Raw genomic sequence first — 21,752 nt, 5'->3', positions numbered from 1 at the left:
GGCTAAATTTTCAAAGGGACAAATCTTAAAGGGAAAAACTGCAAAGTGCAAACTGCAAAGTGCTTGCTGGGCAGTTAAAATGCACTCACCACGCGGGGGGGGGGGGGGGGTGAAATCTTTCAAACCCTTAAAGAGACAAACTGCAAAGGGCTTGTGTGTGTGTGGGGGGGGGGGGGGTGATCACAGCTTGGATTTTAAACCCATTCACCACAGGAAAAGAAGATTTAAATCTTCCTGGGCTGCTTTGGGGGAGGGTACTGAAACGGGTCATCATGGGATACAGTCTGGAGGCCAATTAATTCGAATTAAATCCCATTGCGTCCACATTCACACTAATGCGAATTAACTGATGCACTTCAGGCGCTAATCCACTTGCAGAGGATGTTTTATTAATTCGATTTAAAAGGCTCCTTAATTCGAAATAATAATGCGCAAGTGTAGACGCGGGAGTAATTAATTCGAATTAAGGGACTTTAATTCGAATTAAGCCACCAGTGTAGACCAGTGAGTGACCAAAATACAGAATAATTAGATGAAAGAGAAGGAAATAGAAATCCTAAAGATAATTCATTAAGAAAAACTGCACTCAATACCTGAAAGTGATAGCTTCCAATATAGCTCGTACAAGATGATTTCTGGTAGTGGAAGGTTTCAGCCCCATAAAGGAGGCACATGCATAAGGGTCATTCACAGGAACCTAAAATAAAGGTTTGACAATAAAATGAATGACTGAGTTATATTTGTAGTCTTTTGAGAAGGGATTCAAATAGTAAGAAAAATATAACTTACACATGACAACTACAGGAAGCATAGTGAGAAGAAGAAAATTAAGACAATACATAAGCAATGGATAGTGTTATTTTAGCTGTCTATATTTCAGAGAATGTTTTCAAATCAGTTTCTTTCAATAACAAAAAGGTTTCCAATTATTGCATTTGCGTTTTTTCCCTGAATTCTGTAACTAAAAATCATTCATTGGTACTACCTTTAAAAATATACATAGAATACAAATCAAATTAAATACAACTATCTAAGATAGGATACAGTATTATTCAAGTTGTTTTGAGGGGGAGAATTTACTGATTTTTCAGACACTTTTCAATGGCATAATGATGCAGACAGACTAATTCTGGCTGTCTCAAAAAAAGTCACTTCTTTTCACAGGGTAACTGGCAGATTGGCTTTTGCATGCATCTCTGCTCCACTCTTTTGGTGCATTTGAGTGATAGAATGTCACTCTAATTGCCTTTAAATGCATTAAGATAATGTTAAACATTTTTTTAATTTAAAAACAACACTACATTTTTAAAAACTTTTAAAAACTAAGGTTTTTTTTTTTTTCTCCAGTTCTTAAATATCTGCTATACAGAATTCTGAAGTAGCCCTGTGGCTACAAAAAAATGCAAAACACAAAAAACCCAAAGATTTATAAATGTACTTATGAGTACAAATATAAAAGTAGATATATGTGGGGAAAACTGGGAATGCACTACAGCCCAGTTCTGACAGGTTCTGAACTCCCAACTATTCCCATAGACTTCGGTAAGAGTAATTGATACTTAGTGCTTATTAGGATGTAAATGAGGTGACAGCCCATTTGCCCAGATGAAGGCTAGTATGTTGCACAGTGAGACTCAATTCAGAAATGAGTTAAGTTAGTCAGTAAAGAATATATTCAGTTTTCTCATATTCAACCACCTTGCCCACATTATCAAATGGTTTAATCCAAGCATACTAATACTAAAAGATTCCTTGCTGGCAAGTTTGTAGATTGTCAAATATAAGCTAATAACTACAAAGTAAAGGACTCATGATATATACCAAAGGTGAATGTCTAGAGAACTAGAGATTTCATTCACTTTGTTTAAAAAATTTATTTGCGTTTTTATAACATCACACATAATATACATGTCTGACTTACACAAACTGTATAATAAAGGCAGGTAAGATGAATCACTGAGCATAAGCCAAGGAAATATATATATTTTAAATTTGTACTTCAGCAGAAATGCTTCTGTCCCATGGTGAGAAATGCACCACATCACAGCAATGTCATCCAAGTTAAGACAGGCGAAGCCTTCTCTTTATTATCACAATAGGAACTGTCGGAGAAACATTTGGCTCTATCTAGGAAATGAACATAACAGGCCCAACCCCTGCTACCTGATGTCTATGACACCTAACCAAGCAATCAAATTTAGGTTACTGGAAGACAGTTGGAGCTAACCAGTACACCAGACATGTCATGGTTGAAGCTCCAGAAGTGCTTACTCTACTTCAAGTACTTACTTCACACCATTAAACCTTTTCAGTATTTCATCCTCTTTCCCCCCACACACATACACTACATAAAGAATGCATGATTGTATGATGTGATATAAAAAGCCTATTAGGATAAATTTGTGATGGCTGTTTTACTCAAAAATAGCAATGCCCAATTAAGTATCTCAGTCATCCCAATTAACTGATGATCAATCTGTATCATCATGTATTCTGTATATGCCACATTACAGAATAGATATTTTAGAAACATTTAAGAGTCGTTAAGGTAATTCATTTCTTTCTGTAAAGTCACGAGTCCATCTGTATAAGGCTTGTGAAGAGCTCTAAAAAAGGCTCTAAAAATTGCCTATATTAGCATTTCTACAGTGAAAAATGTCACAACTTTGAAGTTTGATATCTCAAGCCCTTCTAGTGCTGGGAGTTGTGGATCCTATGGGACCCTTTTTTCAATGGTAAGAAGTTCCCATTTCTAGTCCTCTCAAGATGAGAGGGCCTTGGGTAGGGGTAATTTTGTGGGGAAAACAGGAAATTGCAAAAAATGTTGTGAGAAGAAAAGAGTTCTCACAGAAGTTGATTTAAGAAGTTAGTAAAACATTGGGATGAAAGGTCCTATCTAAATTATTTTAGATATTTATATGGTACTATTATAGAGAATAGGAAAACAAGGTTCCTCAAAAGAACATTAATGAATGTTTTAAAGACATGTAACATTTAGGCCTTAAACTATCTGACAATGTCCCTTTAAGCTTTGCAAGTGGGTAAATATAAAGGTCTGGTCTACATTACAGACCTATATTGTTATAACTACATCGCTCAGGGGTGTAAACAATCCACACCCCTGAGTGACGTATTTATACTGACCTAACTGCCCATGTAGACAGCACCTCTCAGGGAGATGGGTTAATTACACCAATCAGCATAGAGCGTATTCATTAAAGCGCTCCAGCGGTACAGCCAAATGGAGCATTTCAAGTGTAGACTTGCTCAAAGTAGGTTGTCAGCTCCGATCACACTAATTACATCTGCATGCAGGTCATTCTGTACTACCTTTTTTGCCATCTTAAACAAGGACTTGTAATTTCTTTTGATTTATAAAAGTATAAAACAAATCTAAACTAAAAACTAACCCCACCTTCAACACAACTCCCACAAAAATCACCACACAAACGTCAACCTCCATGAAGCCCTTCTCACCTCAAAAGACTGAGTAAAATAAGTGTGTAACATGCTCTGAACGTCAGCAGAGCCATGCAATTCCACACCAAGAGGGAAATAGATTTTATAGCTGAGGGACTACATACAGAACACTCCAGCACCAGTTACTTGTGTTAAGTTGAGGGAGATCTAACTCAAGTGCCTCTCCTAACTAGGCAGCTATAGACCTAGGGAGGGAGTTAGTATCCCAGGTAAAAAGTCCCAAGCTATTGAGGACTTTATAGGTCAGAAACAGCAAATTAAACTCCACTCCAATAGGCAACCAGTGCAGATTACAGAATTCTAGTGTCACGTGCTCCGATAAATACCACCTTCAGAGGGTGTCTATATGCTTCAACACTTAAGTTTCCAGGTGGATTTGAGGTGAAGCTCCACACAGAACACACTTAATTAAACCAGTCTTAGTGTGACAAAGGCATGAATCATAGTACTAAATTCTGCATCGAAAAGAAACAGCTGCAATCTAGCAAATCAAACGTAGATTGAAAAAGCATTCTGGGGCAACAGCAACTGAAGAGCCATTCAATACCACTAGATTGCGAGTCCAAGTCACAAAAGACACACCCACTTGCACAACTGAAGGAGGAAGTGATATCTTCTAGTTCCACGCCTAACTTATTAGTGTCACCCCAGTCTTAGTTGGGCTGAATTTCAGCCAACTAGCTCTCATTTATGCCCCAACAACACTGAGCCAGGTGAACAATTGCATTGACTGGGTGAGAAAGAACAAAGATATAGAGTGGGGTGTCATCAGAGTACTGAAAACACAACTGTCCTGTAATTCCTCACTAACCTTTCTAGCAAGCCCCTACATACATTGAACAGAATGGGAAGAAACTCCACATGACAGGGCCCTTAAGGAAGAGAAGCTGCCGCCCCACAACACTCTCTGCGACTATTCAGCCAGCAAAGAACGGAGTCACCCAAGAGCAGCATCATCCACTTCTGCTACAGTTGAACTATCAACACCCAGTGATCAACAGTATTGACTATAACCAACAATATCAACACACACCAGATCTTCACCCACTGCCAAAAGGAAATATAACAATGTTGCCAGTGTCATTTCCATCCGAAACCCAAGTCTGTACCTAGATCAAGGGTCTAGGAGATTTAAAGTATCTAGATCCCCTGAGAACCATCTCATCTCAGCCTTCTCTAAAACCTTAACAAATAATTGTAGCTGTGATAGTAGCCGACTGTCAGTGTCAAGTGTGGATTTTCTGACCAAAACTTGCATCATAACAGCTTCATTAACAAGAGATGGCACCAGGATGTCCCTAATGTAGGCATTGACAATCTTCACCAGCAGTGGACCAGTATCTGCCTGCTGGTCTTTACCAGCAAGGAAGAAAAGTGGCATGCTGTGGAATCAAGCACTCCCAACATCTCCAATACTTGAGCATTATATGCCAAAAAATTCAAATTTTGTCCTCTTCCAGATTTCTGTTTACAAATACAGAAACTTAGCCAGAAACCATGCTATTTTATCTATAATGGAAGGAACTCAAATAAGCCACCAAACAAAGGCATCTTAGATTAACTAACAGCCTCTCTCTCAAAATAAATCTACTGATCAAAATTTTGTGGACTCTTTGATGGAATCAAAGAGCACCTCCTTTTATCCTCCTTTTATCATTAGTGCTTTGGAGATGGGGCTGAGATTCTGCTTTTAAAAAAACAGTGTGGCAATAATTGAGTGTAGCAGACTCATATACCCCTGTCAAAACTATGTACTGTACTTTTGGATCTAAGATAGAAAAGTGATAAAACCTTCACAAGCTACCATGCAACTTCAAAATAAACACATAAAAACTAGATAGTTGAGGGACATGGGGAAACATTTTTGGCCAAGCAAATCAAGGTTCTATGCTCAATTTGATGGCATTTCTACTTGGATGCAACATGAAAACTTTTGAATGCCACATGCAATCAGTTCCAAAATTTCAGAGAACGTTCTCAGTTTCAATGGTCCTATTGATTGTGGTGAAAACTGGAAAACCGCAAGGGGAAAATGGGAGACACAGAGCTTTTTGCATCTGGTTTGTAGACCCAGCAGCTTCAACCGCCTCTATAATGGTCTATAGAGCAAAGAACCAATTGATGGTAGCCATGACACCTTCCAGACTAACGATACCCTAACTTCAACAACCACCATGCATCCACCAAACTCTCTCTAGAACATTCCCACACTAACATCAACTTCCCAGAGACCATGATCAGCTGCAACAATGGAATGTTACAGACAACTATATACAAGAAACCCACAGATCACCACTCTTACCTTCACAGATTCAATAACCACCCCAGACATACCAAGAAATCTGTTATCTAGAGACACACTCAGATATCACAGAATATGATCCAGGGAGAAAGCCCAGGATACACACCTTATCACACTTAAAACTGCCTTCAGCAAAAAAGGACATTCCACCAGAGAAGTAGACTGCATCATGGAATGGGCCACACAAATACCCTGAGAGAATACAGAAACACCCTGTTTCTATATAGAAAAAAAAATCCCACCTATTACCCCACAATCATACCCCTAGTTACCTACCACTCAACACTGGAACCCATATGGTATATCATGAAACAATTACAACCCATACTTGATGGGGACCACATCTTGAAAAAAGTTTTTTCTGAAATCCCTCTTCCGGCCATCAAACAAGCCCCCAACCTTACCAAATTCATCATTAGAAGCAAGCTCCCCATTAACCAGGACACACCAACTCAACCCAGACCCTGCCCGAACAACAGATGCAAAGCATACCGACATATCTCCTGTTACAATGCTCAATACCTTCCACACCCTACCTTTCTAGATCCCTGGGTCCTATACATGCCTATCACAACATGTGGTGTACCCCATCCAGTACATTAAATGCCCCAACAACAACTGATTGGTTTCACCCACGTGATCACTACACTTTCAAATGACCTCACACAGAAAAAGAATAAAAGGCAAAGACACCCTATCACAGCTGGGTGAACACTTTACAAAAGGTGATCACTCCATAACTGACTTTTCAGTCCTCATCCTCCAAATGACAACATTTTCAAAAGACAAGCCTGAACTTAAATTCATAATTCTCCTGGACACTAAGGGCTGGTCTAAATTACAGAGTTTTGTTGACAAAAAGTCAGCCTTTGAATGAGACCAGGCTCTCAGCTTCCCACACTGCCCCTCTTAGGTCGGTGGAAATGCTCCTGGTGAGGACACACATCACTGACCCAAGGAGGGTAATGTGGACATCAGCCACCGCAGAAATTAATGCAATGGCTGTAAGTCAACCTAACATAGGTCGACTTATCTTTGTTGCATAGGCAAGGCCTAAAAAACACAGATTTAACAGACACTCTGGTGTCATTGTTATTTACAACAATTTGTAATACACCCTGCTGCCTTCTACTCTCCTTTTTCCCAGAACTGCAGAGGTGTTAATTGCCCACTTAAACTTAAGTGGTTTCCTACAGGTGTGACCTCTTTTGCTTAACAATCTGTTCCACCTTGTATTTAGCTTGAACGGTCTGGTTACCTTCCCCAGACCTACTTGTCCCCTTCCACCAACTGAAGCTGGCAGGCAGGCAGGCTGGCCGGCAAGAAGGAGGAGGGCAGAGTGGGGGCACGGCCTCGGACAGAAGAGGTGAGGAACTAGCCTCTCCGAAGTGGGGATGCACATGCCATCTATGATGGGGAACCCGCATATAGGGGAAGAATGGGGGTGGAATACACAGAGCCCCTGGCATGAAGAAAGGGGGAGTTGCAGGGAGTCCCTAAAATACAGGGAGAGAAAAAAGGTGATGCACAGGGAGCTTGTGGGAAGAACAGCAGAATGCAAAAAACCCCTGGTATATGCAATGAGCTCAGCCTACAAAGTCACCAAGTGAGCAACCCTCTAGTATATTTTAACAAAATTGAGTTGTGTACACGGAGAACTACAAGAAAACTGAGAAATCTACAGTTAAAAATTAAATCCGTGTTATGCTTTAAGGCCCCGATTCAGGAAAGCATCCTGATTCAGGAAAGTTCTTCAGCATGTAGTTAAGTGCTCTCTTGTAACGTGGGTGTGAAAAAAAATGGCATAAAACCAATACCTTGAGTCCAGCTCAGTCCTTTAGAAAAATGAGCTTGTGGTCAAGGCACTGGACTGAGATGCAGGAGATCTGGGTTCAGCTCTTGTGACTTTAGGCAAATAACTTAATCTGTCTATACCTTGGTTCCCCATCTGTAAAATGGGAATATTTCCCTACCTCACGTGTTTTTTTTGAGGATATATTCATTAATGTTTTTAGATGTTCAGATACCACAGAGGCCCTCAGATACCACAGTGATGGGCACGGAACAAGTACCTGAATAGAACAGAATAGATACCATGATAATGAGTAAATTGACAGATATTAATGTTCAAGCAGGACACAATAAATAATTTTTGTCACGTTATTAAGGATGGCATTTTTACCTGCAAGCCACTGAAAGATGGAACAAAACAAACTCCTTCAGAATCAACCACACTTTGTGCCATTTTTGATGTCTCATCTACATTGCTGAAAAGATCTGTAAGGGTACACAAAAGATGTCATATGACTAAATTATTTACTTTGACTTTTCTTCACAAATTATTACAGTCAAGACTCCTAAATGAAATACTCCACCTGGCACATATTAGGAAATCAAAAACGTTCTGAATTTCAGTTCCATCAGCACCATGAAAGAGAACTATCCAGATCAAGAAACCAACTCCCTAACCATCCTTATATATCCCTGCCACTATACAGCCCTTCACTCTCAAGATCTTGTATCAAGGATAATTCCTTCTGGTCAAGGAAATATTTATAAGACTTGTGGAAGCTAATAATGCTACTCTGTAAGTAAGCTGGAGAAGGTGATGTTGAGAAACAAACCATATCTTCTCCCATAAGCTGAAACTGCCAGCCAAGATCCAACAAGACTACAGGCCAGATCCTTGGCATCTTGTTCTGGCTACACTGTGCTGCTCAGATAGGGCTTCTTTCTGGTTGCTTGGGACTAACAGGACAGCTGAGGATTCCATTGGTGGTAGGGAATTACTGAGTGGCCTTGTCAGGTTTAAACCATCCATTCCCAACTACCCAGAACAGAGGAAATCCTGGGAAGAAGGGACATGGCTGGGGTGCCCTGTGCTTGGTAATTCTCAGCTGGGATAATAGTCTCTACAGTTCTTAGGGCTGCCTCAAGTTACAAAAGAGACCAAACAGATGGAGTGGAATTGTGGCTTAGAACCCTTTCCCTCTTCTTCTTGCTCCCTGAATCTCAGGTCCCACACCAAGCACAGCTTGGCTAAGACCTGAGGATCTGGCCCTATGATCAAGAACTGAACAGAAGGCTCTTCTATGGTAGTGCAGTATTAATCCATAGGCTATTTGGAAGTTAAGGCCTTGTCTACACTCACAGTTATGCCGGCAAAAATTATGGTTATTAACCTTCTGTAACTGTTGTTCTTGGAGATCTGTTGCTCATGTCAATTTCAATTAGGTATTTGTGCGCCTTGTGCACAACTGCCAGAAGGTTTTACCCCCAGTAATACCTGTAGAGTTGGCTCTGGAGCCCCCTGGCATTGCGTGTCCATATCACTCCATATAAGAGCCTGCCAACCCTCCTCCTCCTCAGTTCCTTCTTGCTGGGAGATTCCAATAGATAGGTAGGTGGGCGGGTTTGGAATGGACATGAGCAACACATTTCAAGGAACAACAGTTACAGAAGGTTAATAACCATCTTTTCTTCTTTGAGTGCTTGCTCATGTCGATTCCAATTAGGTGACTCACAAGCATCCCCATAGGTGGCGTGGTCAGAGTTCAGCGGAGACCTGACTGCAGGACCACTCTGCCCACTGCAGCATCCTCTCTGGCCTGCTGGGTAATGGCATAATGGGCTGCGAAAGTGTGAATGGAAGACCACATCGCTGCCCTGCAACTGTCCTGGATTTGGACCCGGGCTACGAAGGCTGTCGAGGTCGCTTGGGCTCTTGTCGAGTGGGCCGTCAAAGCAGGGGCCGGCACCTTTGCTAGTTCATAACAGGTCCTAATACATGACATAATCCATGATGATATCATCTGGGAGGAGACCAGAAGGCCTTTCATGCTGTCTGCCATCGTCATGAAAAGCTGGGGGGTCTTCCTAAAGGGCCTTGTTCTCTCGATATAGAAAGCCAAAGCACTCCTAACATCCAGCAAATGAAGATGCTGCTCCTGGTCGCTAGCGTGTGGCTTGGGGTAGAAGACTGGGAGAAAAATGTCCCAATTAAAGTGGAACTCTGAGACCACTTTTGGAAGGAATGCCGGGTGTGGCCACAGATAAACCTTATCCTTGAAAAACACCATGTACGGAGGTTCTGATGTCAAGGCCCTCAGCTCCGACACCCTCCTAGCCGATGTAATGGCTACCAGGAAGGCCACCTTCCATGGCACTTACAAGATGGAGCATGTTGCCAATGGTGGTCTCATCAGTACAGACAGAACCAAGTTAAAGTTCCATTGAGGAACTGGCTGACGGGTTTGAGGGAACATTCTGTCAAAACCCTTAAGAAAACGGCTCACTATGTGATTTGAGAAAATTGAACAGCCCTCTACACACAGATGAAAGGCCGAGATTGCTGCCAAGTGGACCTTCAAAGAGGACACTGATAGTCCTTGATGCTTAAGGTGTAACAGATAGTCCAGGATAAGTAATATAGGTAAAGCTTCCAGAGAAACTCCCTGTTGGGCCGAGAATCAATGAAGATCAATTCATGTACCCAGATCTGGGCACCCAATAACTGTACCAGTGAAGACTAGGATTCAATCTCTTCAATGCAGAGCTATTTATTGAAAACAGGTATCACAGACACATAGAAAGGACTATACAATGCCTCTCCTTAGTAAGCCTCAATTTCACAAGTATTAACCCTCAGTAACTATGCTGGCCCCACACAGTATCCTGATAAGTAAGCAAAGTGAGGAATAGCTACCACTCCTAGGTGAAGACTGTCTCTTCCTTCTGTAGGTTCTCTCAGGTACTTAGTCTATTTTCTGAGCTCCTCATAGTGTGGTCTTGACTACCCCAAAGCTCTCTGGTCTATGGTCCCTCGTAACAGGGTCTAGGTTACCCTGAGGCCCTCTGGTCTCATGTCTCTCTTCTGTCCAACAGTATCACCAGCTTTCTTGGATACATGCGTGTATATAGAGATATATGCATAGAAAAGCTAAATACCATGTGATCTTCCTAATACTTATACCCTCTTCCCAAAGTTGTCACATCCCCAAAATATGCAAAATATGCTTTGTTAGCATATCATCTACATAATATAATTAATTCATCATTTGGGAAGGGGCTACAGGGATTGGCTGATATTCACTTTCCATTAACTACTCCCCCCAGGCACCTGACATCACATTGTTCTATAGGGTCATTTGACCCAGTTCAGCTAGTTGCAGATTCACCATTACACACCTCTGCGTGTACACACCAGGCAAACTGGCCATTGGCTGACTGTGACCATTCGTCTTCCACATCAGCACAGTTGATTACACAGGGCTTGGACAAATATACATGGCTCATATCGATGCCAAGTGCAAGTTTGTTTTTTTCAGTGATTTTTCATTGCCTATTGCTAAGAGGCCCTGCTCCCAGAATCCTCTAGCACTCAGGCTCACCAAAAACTTGTCCATTGTAATACTACATAGTGATTCAGCACCATCCCAACACCCCTTTCTGTCAGGACCAGAGGGAGAACCTCTTCCACTTTGTCCCATAGGTAGCTCCTGTGAACATTTTTCTGCTTTCCATTAGGATTTCCCTAACCTGCTCCAAGCATTGCAGTTCCTTCTGGTTCAGCCATGGAGCTTCCAAGCTGTAAGATGAAGAGACTGCAGGTTCAGGTGACGAAGGTGGCCTCGATCCTGCATAATTAGGTCCAGTAGCAACAGAAGACTGAGAGGAGTCTCCACAGCGAGCCCAAGCAACGTGGTGAACCAATGATGGCGCAGCTACGCTCTGGCAATCAGGATTATCATCAACTTGTCTCTTCACTTTCAGAAAGACCTTGTGTATCAACAGGATTGGCGGAAAAGCGTAGAGCAGGCAACCTGACCAGGGAATGAGAAAGGCATCTGCTATCGAGCCCTGGCTGTGTCTTTGGAAAGAACAAAACTTCATGCATTTCCTGTTGCACCTCATTGCGAACAGGTTCATTTGGGGAATTCCCCACCTTTGGGGGATGTCATTCGCCACTTCTGGGTGTAGAGATCACTCATGGATAGCTATTGACCTGCTGAGGAAGTCCACCAGCACATTCTGGGATCCTGGGAGGTCTGACACTTCTGTATAGATCTTGTGAGTTATGCAGAAGTGCCAGAGGTCAAGGACTTCTTGACACAGGCTAGAGGAGCAAGCACCCCCCCATTTGTTTATATAAAACAATTGCTGTCGTGTTGTCTGTTTTTACTGCGATGCTTTTGCCCCTCAGGTGATCTTTGAAGACTTGACATGCTAACCGTACTGCTCTCAACTTTCACATGTTGATATGAGCAGACAAGTGCCCTTGTGACCACTGACCCTGGATTCGCATCTGGTCTAGACCCCTTAGCCCGAGTCTGAGGTGTTGGTTACCAGTGTCATGGTGGCCTGTGGGTTCAAGAAGAGGACCCCTGCACAGACTACTCCCCAGTCTAGCCACTATCTGAGAGAAATTAAAACCGGTGACGGGATCAATACACTTTTCCTATAGAATCCCAGGAGAGACAGTAGACTGAAGCCAGCCAGGTTTGTAGGGGTCTGAGATGTAGCCTGGTGTACTGAATCACCTGCATATAGGCTGCCAGGTGACCCAAGAGTCTTAAACATCTTCTGATTGTGACCATAGGGTGGAGATTCCACTTCTCTATAATAGAGAGAATGTTGCGAAAACAAGCCTCTGGCAGGAAGGCTCTGGACTTGTTTGAATCCAAGACTGCCCCTATGAACTCTATCCTTTGCATGGGGGTGAGGACAGACTTTTGTGGGTTGACCAAGAGGCCCAGACTGGTAAATGTTAGCTTTATGAACTCTATGTCCGATTCTACCTGCTGTCTGGATTTCCCTCTGATCAGCCAATTGTCCAAATAGAGGAAGACCTGTATCCCCCATTTTCTGAGGAAAGTGGCTACTACCACCACACATTTTGTAAAGACTCTGGAAGTATTCAAAGCTGTTCAGGGTGGCCTTACTATTAATTAAGGCTATTGATAAAAATATGAAGTCAATATGGCAAACCGCATCCTCAATTCTCCCAACTGCAAAAAGGGTTGAGTGCAAATACTTCATCCCATCTAAGGGTTACGAGTGTCTGTATACCACATACACACACACACACACACCCCAATCCCCAGGCTCCCTTGTCGTTCCAGCTGCAAATGAGAGTTTGTAGCCCTCGTGGAGGAGGGCAAAATTACAGCAAACTCTTTCTTGTAGTCAGCAGGGATAGACTCTGCAGATTTTTGAATGGACCCTCACGTGTTATATGAGTATCTGCTCAGGACAGCCTGTTGGTTTGCCACCTTGAGTTGAAGGCCCCCGGTGGAATACACCTTCCTGCCAAATAGGTCCATTTTCTTGGCCTCCTTGGCTTTAGGTCTAGGGCCTTGACTCCCCTGCCTTTCCCTCTCATTTGCAGCTGGAACGACAAGGGAGCCTCGGGATGGGGGGAGAGGGGGGATGATATACAGACACTCGTAACCCTTAGATGGGATGAAGTATTTGCACTCAACCCTGTGGAATCAAAGAATTAATCATAAAATTGATTAATAGAATGCCTGATCTGAAACTGGTCATAGAAGGCCTGACCTGAAGTTGTAGCCTGAAACTGAAATAGAAGCCCCAGGCTAAACCATTAACAGAATGCCTCAACTGAAATTAGGATAAAGATGTTAAAATCCCACAAGAGGTCTTTGAACCACACCCAAGAGGCAAGTCTCTGTTATGAGCCTTAATTGAAGTCTGAACAGACTTCACCTGTTTTGATAAGTACCGGCACCTGCCCTCCTTTGTCTTACTGGCCCCACAGAAACTTACTCCATACAAATTAGCATTTGAACAAGTATTGTGTCACCACCCATCTTCGGGAGTTAACCAGGGTCCCTGAAAACTACATTGTATACTCAAGTGACTCATTGGGCATTCCTGTGAGGGCATCTGGTGTGCCCCACTGTGCATTGTGATTGTCTTTTCTGTTAAGTATAAATTGTTAATCAAATTCCACTATACGATCAACATGTAAATGAATCTAAGCAACCCCTATATAAGTCTTTTGTATCTGGTAGTCAGGTGAAGTACATTTGCCCAGCATCCAGACATGCTGCTTGACTTCCCTATAGCCACCTGGGTTTTCCCTATGGCTATAGTATTCCCCATAGCTATGGTTATGTGATTGTGTGTGTCACAATTAAAGCTGCACCCGATCCAACTTTAAAATGTAGCAGTGTGATTCTTTTCCACTACAACCCTTTTTGCAGTTGGGAGAATTGAGGATGCGGTTTGCCATATTGACTTCATATTTTTATCAATAGCCTTAATTAATAGTAAGGCCACTCTGGACAGCCCCGATGGGGACAATATGTCAGAGACTTCCTCGACCTGGATCCCTAGGTGCTGGGCTATGTGGCAGAGAAGGTCCTGGTGTGTCCTGCTGTCCTCAGCTGACGATGCCTGAGTGGCACCCATCACTGCCTCATTCGGCGAGGAAGATGAGGACTCCCTCAGTGGGCCAGTCTCTTGTCCCTTGGCACCCAGGGGATCCCGCGTTATCGAGTGATCCGTCTCCTCCACAGTGCTGGCAGTGTCAGATTTGGTACCGGCATGGGTGGCTCCATAATCAGTGTGATGACCGGGCTCGAGATCTTGCTCGGTATTGGTGTCAGCGTCAGGTTGAGAGATGGTCTCTGATCTAGTCTGATGGAACCTGCTCCCCGATGCTAGGGACAACAACCAACCAGATTGGGATCCCTGTGCTTAGTGGAAAGCCCACGGAGTCCAGAATGGCCATTCGGATGGGTTTTGCCACTGAGGGAGCCACGGCATCAAAAAAGGCTGAGGTATCTCTTGACCTTGGTGCCGACTCCTGTCCTGGCACCAAATTCTGTACGAGGCAAAGGATTTGGCCTCAGACTCTGATCCAGACCCACTTTCCAGAGACCAGGGGAGCACAGTGGCCCTCAGTGCTGGTGACCGGTGCCGGGGCGATGGTTGTCAGGACATCAAAGCAGGTTTCTTCTTGGACAGTACCAGCTTACTTGGCACGGGTGCTACTGACTCCAGTGGTCGTCCCCAGGGCTGCGGTTACTGCGGCACTATGCTCTCGATGAGCTCCCTGGCTGCTTCAAATGTCTCCAGAGTGGAGGATGACTGGATGTCTTCCACCTCCTCATCCAACTCTTTGGAGGAGGGAGTGATCGGTGCCGGACTTGACATGCCCCACTCTGGGGCCAGAGACTCTGATCTAGGGGTACTGCTCAAGTGGCTCGACATGGGTCGCACTGCAGGATCTCCCTTATGCCCTGATGGTTTTGGAGTGGGCAACCGGTTTCTATCCGACTTGTTATGTCTCTTCCTGGGGACCAGTGAATGGGAGCAATGCCAAGCACTCGTCCTCAGTGCCAGCGACTCCTTATGGTGCCGAAGGTCTTGAGTACTTAGAATCATAGAATATTAGAGTTGGAAGGGACCTCAGGAAGTCATCTAGTCCAACCCCCTGCTCAAAGCAGGACTAACCTCAGCTATATAATCCCAGCCAGGGCTTTGTCAAGCCTCAGCTTAAAAACCTCTAAAGATGGAAATTCTACCACCTCCCTAGGTAACCCATTCCAGTGCTTCACCACTCTCCTAGTGAAAAACTTTTTCCCAATATCCAACCTAGACCTCCCCCCCTGCAACTTGAGACCGTTGCTCCTTGTTCTGTCATCTGCCACCACCGAGAACAGCCTAGCCCCATACTCCCTGGAACCCCCTTTCAAGTAGTTAAAGGCCACTATCAAATCCCCCCTCATTCTTCTCTTTTGCAGACTAAACAAGCCCAGTTCCCTTAGCTTTTCCTCATAAGTCCTGTGCTCCAGCCCCCTAATCATTTTTGTTGCCCTCCACTGTACTCTCTCCAACTTGTCCACATCCTTTTTGTAGCGGGGGGCCCAAAACTGGACACAATATTCTAAATGCGGCCTCAGCAATGCCGAATAGAGGGGAATAATCACTTCCTGTGACCTGCTGGCAATGCCCCTCCTAATGCAGCCCAATATGCTATTAGCCTTCTTGACAACCAGGGCACACTGCTGACTCATATCCAGCTTTTTATCCACTTTTACCCCCAGGTCCTTTTCTGCAGAGCTGCTGCCTAGCTCGTCGGTCCCCAGTCTATAGCTGTGCATGGGATTCTTCCTTCCTAAGTGGAGGACTCTGCACTTTTCTTTGTTGAACCTCATTAGATTTCTTTTGGACCAATCCTCCAGTTTGTTTAGGTCCTTCTGTATCCTATCCCTACCTTCCAGGGTATCTACCACTCCCCCCAGCTTAGTGTCATCCGCAAACTTCCTGAGTCCTTCCAAACTTACTTGAGTTCTTCCTCAGCACTAGATCACAGATAGAGCCCAGAGTGCTTCTAACAGACACTGACACACTGGGTACCAGCTCCGACAGGCTCGGAGATGGTCGAAGGGCTGCCTCCATCAGCAGGAATTTCAACCTCTGACTCCTTTCCTTCTGAGCACGAGGGCAGAATCCTCTGCAGATGGAGAAAAAGACTCTTGTGGAGCAAGAGACAATGAATTCCGGTCAACCATCACAGGTGGTTAAAAAGGAACTGAGGAGGCGGAGGGTCGGCAGGCCCTTATATGGAGTGATATGGATGCATGACTCCAGAGGGCTCCAGAGCCAACCCTACAGGTATTACTGGGGGAAAAACCTTCCACTAATTGTGCACGAGGCGTGCACACACCTAATTGGAATCGACATGAGCAAGCACTCAAAAAATAACTTTGTCTCTGTCTCTCTTTGTCCCACCCTCGAGCCGGCATAACAATGAGTGTGGATAGCACTATGTCGAAGGGAGAGGTTCTCCGCCAACATAGCAGCCGCCACTTGTTTAGATTTTTATTATGTCGGCAGGAGAGCTCTCTCCCGCTGACATAATGCAGCTACGCTCGCGCTTATGCCGGCAAAACTTATATTGCTCAGGTAGGGAGATGTGTGTAGTTTTTTCCTCACCCCTGAGCAACAAAGTTTTGCTGGCATAATTGCGAGTGTAGACAAGACCTAAGTGGAAACAGAGGGAAAGAAATCACAGAGACACTGGTACTGATGAGAAGCTATTTGTATAGTGTTGTTTCTTTCAACTGCTTAAATAGTTTGTTAGCTTTTCCCATACCCCTTAAAAAGGTGTAGTTCTTCAAAAAAGGCCCAATGACCCAGGAATACAGCACCCAACTCGTAGATTAAACATGCATGATCTTAGCCCCTTACAACTGATACTTCTATACTGAAATCCTTTCAATTCAGAGTAACTACATTTGAGGCATTTAACCATTCTATGTAATAATCTCATAAAAGATTAAGGGGGCATGCAGCAAAAGACTACATGCTATAATTATTCTTGTAAAAGTAGCAGTCTCAATTCTCTCTCTGAAATGTGGTCACAGTACTTAAATTAGTTATTACATTTTTAGGAGAAGTATGCACTGTTGGTTGTTTCTCAAAAAAACATGTCATGGTACACCCTAAGCAACTGACTCATTCTTAGGGCTTAGCCAATCTTGGTTGAGCCAGAACCAAGAGTAAATGCTTTTATCCTAGAACAAACACTTGTGAAGCATCTAGATTAACATTTACAATCCTGTTAGTCATCTCAACTAATTAGTAATCAATTAACTCAAATTACAACTCAACCAAAAACTCTAGTCTAAACAGACCCTAAAATGGTACCTTTCTACTAAACTCTGCTTAGGCCTCATTTGCATTACTAAAATCAATTTTGGGCACCAGATTTAAAATAGACAGGTTGGAGCTTTCAGGAGAGAACAAAATAAAGTGATAAAATGTTTTTGGAAGATAAAGGCCTCTAAAGGAAACATTAAGAGAATTGAGCATATTCAGTCAAGAGAAAAGATGACTAAATGGACCCAGGCTAATAGTATACAAATAAGTAAGAGGAATGTTATAAAGAGAACAGGAATCAATCCTTTTCATTAAGCAGTTGGAACTAATGGGCCTGTATTCCAACACAGACAATTTAGATTAGATATTACTGTAATTTAAAAAAAACCACCACAATCCCAGCAAACAGGCTACTTAAAGAGATTGTAGAATTGCCATAAGTAGGAATTTCCCAGGAGAAACTAGACTACTTATGTATTAAAGAGAACAAATAACGCCTAATACCATGAAGAAAAGCCAGCTAGATGACCCTATAAAGAAGCATCTTACAAGCCAAATTGTATTATAGCATTATACAATTAAAAAGCTACTTACCTAACTCCTGAGCCCATTTTATGGTAGTGCCAGCATCTGATGTGTTGCCTTCAGCTAAGTAAACCACCTCTTTCCCAATCTTCCAACCAACCAGTGGATACAGACCTTAAAATTTTGCATACACATGCATATGCATGCACACAAAAGAAAAGAAAATAACTCAAGTCCACTAAGTGTTTACAGAGAGATTAAAAAAAAATAACTAACAGAAAACCCTTAAACTGTAATGGCAACTTTGGCCACTTATTTTACAAAATTCAACTAAGTACTACAGCTTGAAAACTTAGTACTACAACTTGAAAATTTTGTGGGGCCTTAGAAGAAAATATTCCACAAAAAATTAATGACAAAAGTAAACCAGTCATGAACAATAGTTTATTTTTAATAAAGGAGAAATGCAATGCAACCTAAAATCAATTTAGAGTCACTATATCTAATTACAAAGAAAAGAAAGCAACTAAAAGAATAAAAGATAATCACCAAAAAACACTTATTTTGAGAGCTTCATGAAGCAGTTCAGGATTTAAAAAAAAAAAAAAAAAAAAAAGGATTTAAGATCCTTATTAGAAACAATACAAAGTTTAAAAACTGTTAAATTCTACAATTTAAAATATACACATTCACAGTTAAAACTATTTAACTTGTACACATGCTTTTCTTAAATTACAGAAGTTACTTTAACACAATGATTTCTAAAGGGATATTAATTTTCTTAGTCCTAATAAAAATCAAGAGGCTTGAGCCTCCAAGTGGAAAATATACAGAGATACTGAAACATAAAACAGCAGTCCCAACTGAGAAAAAACAGTCTCATTCACTGAAGGTACTCAAATAGTCACAAAAAGTATTTCTGAAAATTCATTTTTCAATATACATTTCTATGTCAGAGTTCCTTTGCAAGCCATCTGTGGCACTGGACTATGTGATTTGCCTTATACAAAACAATACAAATCCCATTTTAAAATATTAATTATGTATACAAACATGTATGTAAACAAACAGCAGGTACTGATGCACACAACATGATCATATTGCATAAAGTTCAGTCAGAATTCATTTCTAGCTAAGGAGTGATTCAGGAAAGATGGATCATTTTGTAAAAAGGACACAGTTGTTCTAACAACAGCTTAGAAAGAACAAAGAATATGCAGAAATACCAGGGCAAATATGACCTGGTTTTTACTTCAGCTCATTTGGAACTACAGTGTGTAATATGTATCAAAGTGCTGCCTGCTGAAAGTATGAAGCCTTCAAGGCTGTTGTGACTTTTGGAAACGTAAACATACATCAATGAAGATAAACCTGAGCATTTTTTTCAGAGAAAGCTTGAAGCTTTGAAAAAATGTTAAGAAGTCTTGATTACTGGTAATGTCAACAGAAATGCCTCTCATTTGATATCTGTACAAACTGTGCAGAGTATAAGGTACGAAACATTGCAAAGCATTTCATTTTTCCTTTTCAAGTGATATTGTTTTAAATGTTAAAGGTCTTCAAGCAGTTACCAAACTGCAAACAGTGCCTTTGTCAAGCCACATGTTAAGCAACTCATTTGGTGTCTCTGGTATTGCATAGCTTTTACTGACACTCTTTTGTAAAGTTGTGCCAGAACACAAAACAGGTGAAGTATTTGAGACAACTCAAAGGACAGTCGAAGATGTGCACATGCAGTGGGAATGATTACAATCAATCACTTTTATAACATTATAATCTGCACAAATGGAGACAATCCAGCAACAGATAACAACTGCATCCTGGTCTCACAGATCCAAAACACTGCACCTAATGGTTTCACTTTTTCATATATAGCCAAGCTCCTGCTGCTAAGAAGATGTCTGAAAAATGTTTTCAGGTCTTTCATGAAGCTGTTAAGTAGTGAACATCATCAAAGACCATCCAGTGAATTCTCTACTTTTTTCACTCCTCCCCGATGACATGATTCTTTCACCAGTAACTATTTCACAATGAAGTCTGACAATTCTCAGGAAATAAAGCGCTAACCCAATTTTTCAAATTAAGAGCAAGAGTTCAGAATTATTGGCAATCTCCTCTTGCTGATGGCTTCAGTAATTTATGGCAGATGGCAAACAACCTATTTTGCTGACATTTCTGGATGCCTAATTGAGCTGAACAATTCCTCTCTAGGGACAGATTATGAATGTTCTGCCCATGTATAGTATAAAAAGACAGAAGCATTCATCAAAAATTTGGAAATTGGTCTTTCTGAGAGCGAAGGAGAAACTTAGGAGTCAGTATTTCTTGTTTCAGACTTCATCAAGGGAAGGGACTAGCAGGTTGAGGACCAACAGAAACTGATAAATCAGCATCTGAGATAGTAATTTCAGATCTAGTTTAGGAAATACTTTCTCGATGACTCACAAAAGGGATCACCAACCCATTCATCCAATATGCTGTTGACTCAGCACTGCAAATTAAACTGAGACACCTCTTCTATGACAAGCCTCTGTAACTTACTTTCACTGAAGGAGGAATATACAAACATGACACACTGCACCCATGTACACCCTTATGGTGTGATTTGTGTATAATTCATGTTCAACCTTATAGTGTAACTGTATTGTTTAATGTAAAGTATGTCATGGAAAGTGTTTTTGGAATACTCATGACATGTTCAACATTGTTGTTATAGTAGTATGTTTCTTGCAATATCATATGTATGATTATGAAGCTCTGCTATGTAATATTCCTAAATATGTGTCTCACATGTTTTAAGGCAAATCCAGACAAACACAAAAAGCAGAGAGGTGGTTCCCACCTCACTAAGGCATGCATAAAACAACCCAGCTCTTCCAGGAACAATGGACTAAACCCAAGCACCTGATAAGACAATGCTCATTGACTCAGGATGTGGAGAAGACCACCCAGGAATATTGTTGGTCACCTGACACTGAAAGGGGGTAGGGGCTGAGGCCCCTAGGGCAGCAAATGTTGATAAGGGGGAACATTTTGCGCTCGCTCTCTCTCTCATAAGCCAACTATGAACAACATCAAGCAACTGAAACATTGATCATAGGGGAGAGCATGGTTGGAGGCCGACCAACCAGCCTGTGGTGAGAATCATCTAAGACTAAGACCTCTGAAACTGTTAAGCTTAGTTTAGAATGCGATTTGCCTTTGTTTACTTTTGATTAAATCTGACCTGCTTTCTTCTGGTTTATAATCACTTAAAATCTTTCTGTACTTAATAAACTTATTTGTTTGTTTTCTCTAAAGCAGTGTGTGTGGTTTGGGTGGGTGTAGAGACTTCATCTAAAGTGACAGAGCTGGTGCATATCAATTTCTTTGATAAATTGACGAACAGCTTGCAGAGCTTGCAGAGTCCAGTGGGCAGCATTGAACTCTGTAAGATGGCTGTTCCTAGGATTGCATTTGGGACCGGGGATATTGGCCGGGGGGTTATACCATTGCATAATCCCATGAGCGGCCGACTAGAGGCACTCACTTACTGAGTTGCGGGGATGGGACGACAACTTGCTTGCTGGTGGCTGTGCGTGAGCTGCCCAGGAGTGGAGGTTTACACAGCAAAGCAGAGTGAGACGCGCTTCAGGAGTGGGGGATTGCGGTGACACAGCAATATACCAGTCTCAATTGCAGACGGAACGTCACAACAAGCATTAGTTCAGAAACTTCAGCAGTCTCATTTTCATCTCTGTCTCTGCTAATCAGGTTTCTCTTTGGTGGTGACAATAAAAATTAAGCATGCTCAATCATCATTGATCAACAATAT

General features: G+C 42.2%; 1 protein-coding gene across 1 annotated transcript in view; it reads right to left on the bottom strand.

The window, feature by feature from the left end:
* The window catches only part of GK5 (glycerol kinase 5), an 89,970-nt gene that overhangs the window by 19,003 nt on the left and 49,215 nt on the right, over positions 1-21,752 (bottom strand). The window contains exons 11-13 of the mRNA XM_067540818.1: positions 18,008-18,112; positions 7,965-8,059; positions 594-697 (exon numbers count right to left, since the gene is read on the bottom strand). Coding sequence (XP_067396919.1) covers positions 594-697; positions 7,965-8,059; positions 18,008-18,112 — 304 coding nt within the window. The remainder of the gene's footprint in view (positions 1-593; positions 698-7,964; positions 8,060-18,007; positions 18,113-21,752) is intronic.

Source organism: Emydura macquarii, unplaced genomic scaffold, assembly GCF_026122565.2.
Source record: "Emydura macquarii macquarii isolate MOO-44397 ecotype Brisbane River unplaced genomic scaffold, CSIRO-AGI_Emac_v2 contig_18, whole genome shotgun sequence".
Classification (NCBI taxonomy): Eukaryota; Metazoa; Chordata; order Testudines; family Chelidae; genus Emydura; species Emydura macquarii.
Note: the sequence above shows the minus strand (reverse complement) of the source record. Positions and strands in the feature narration are given on the sequence as shown.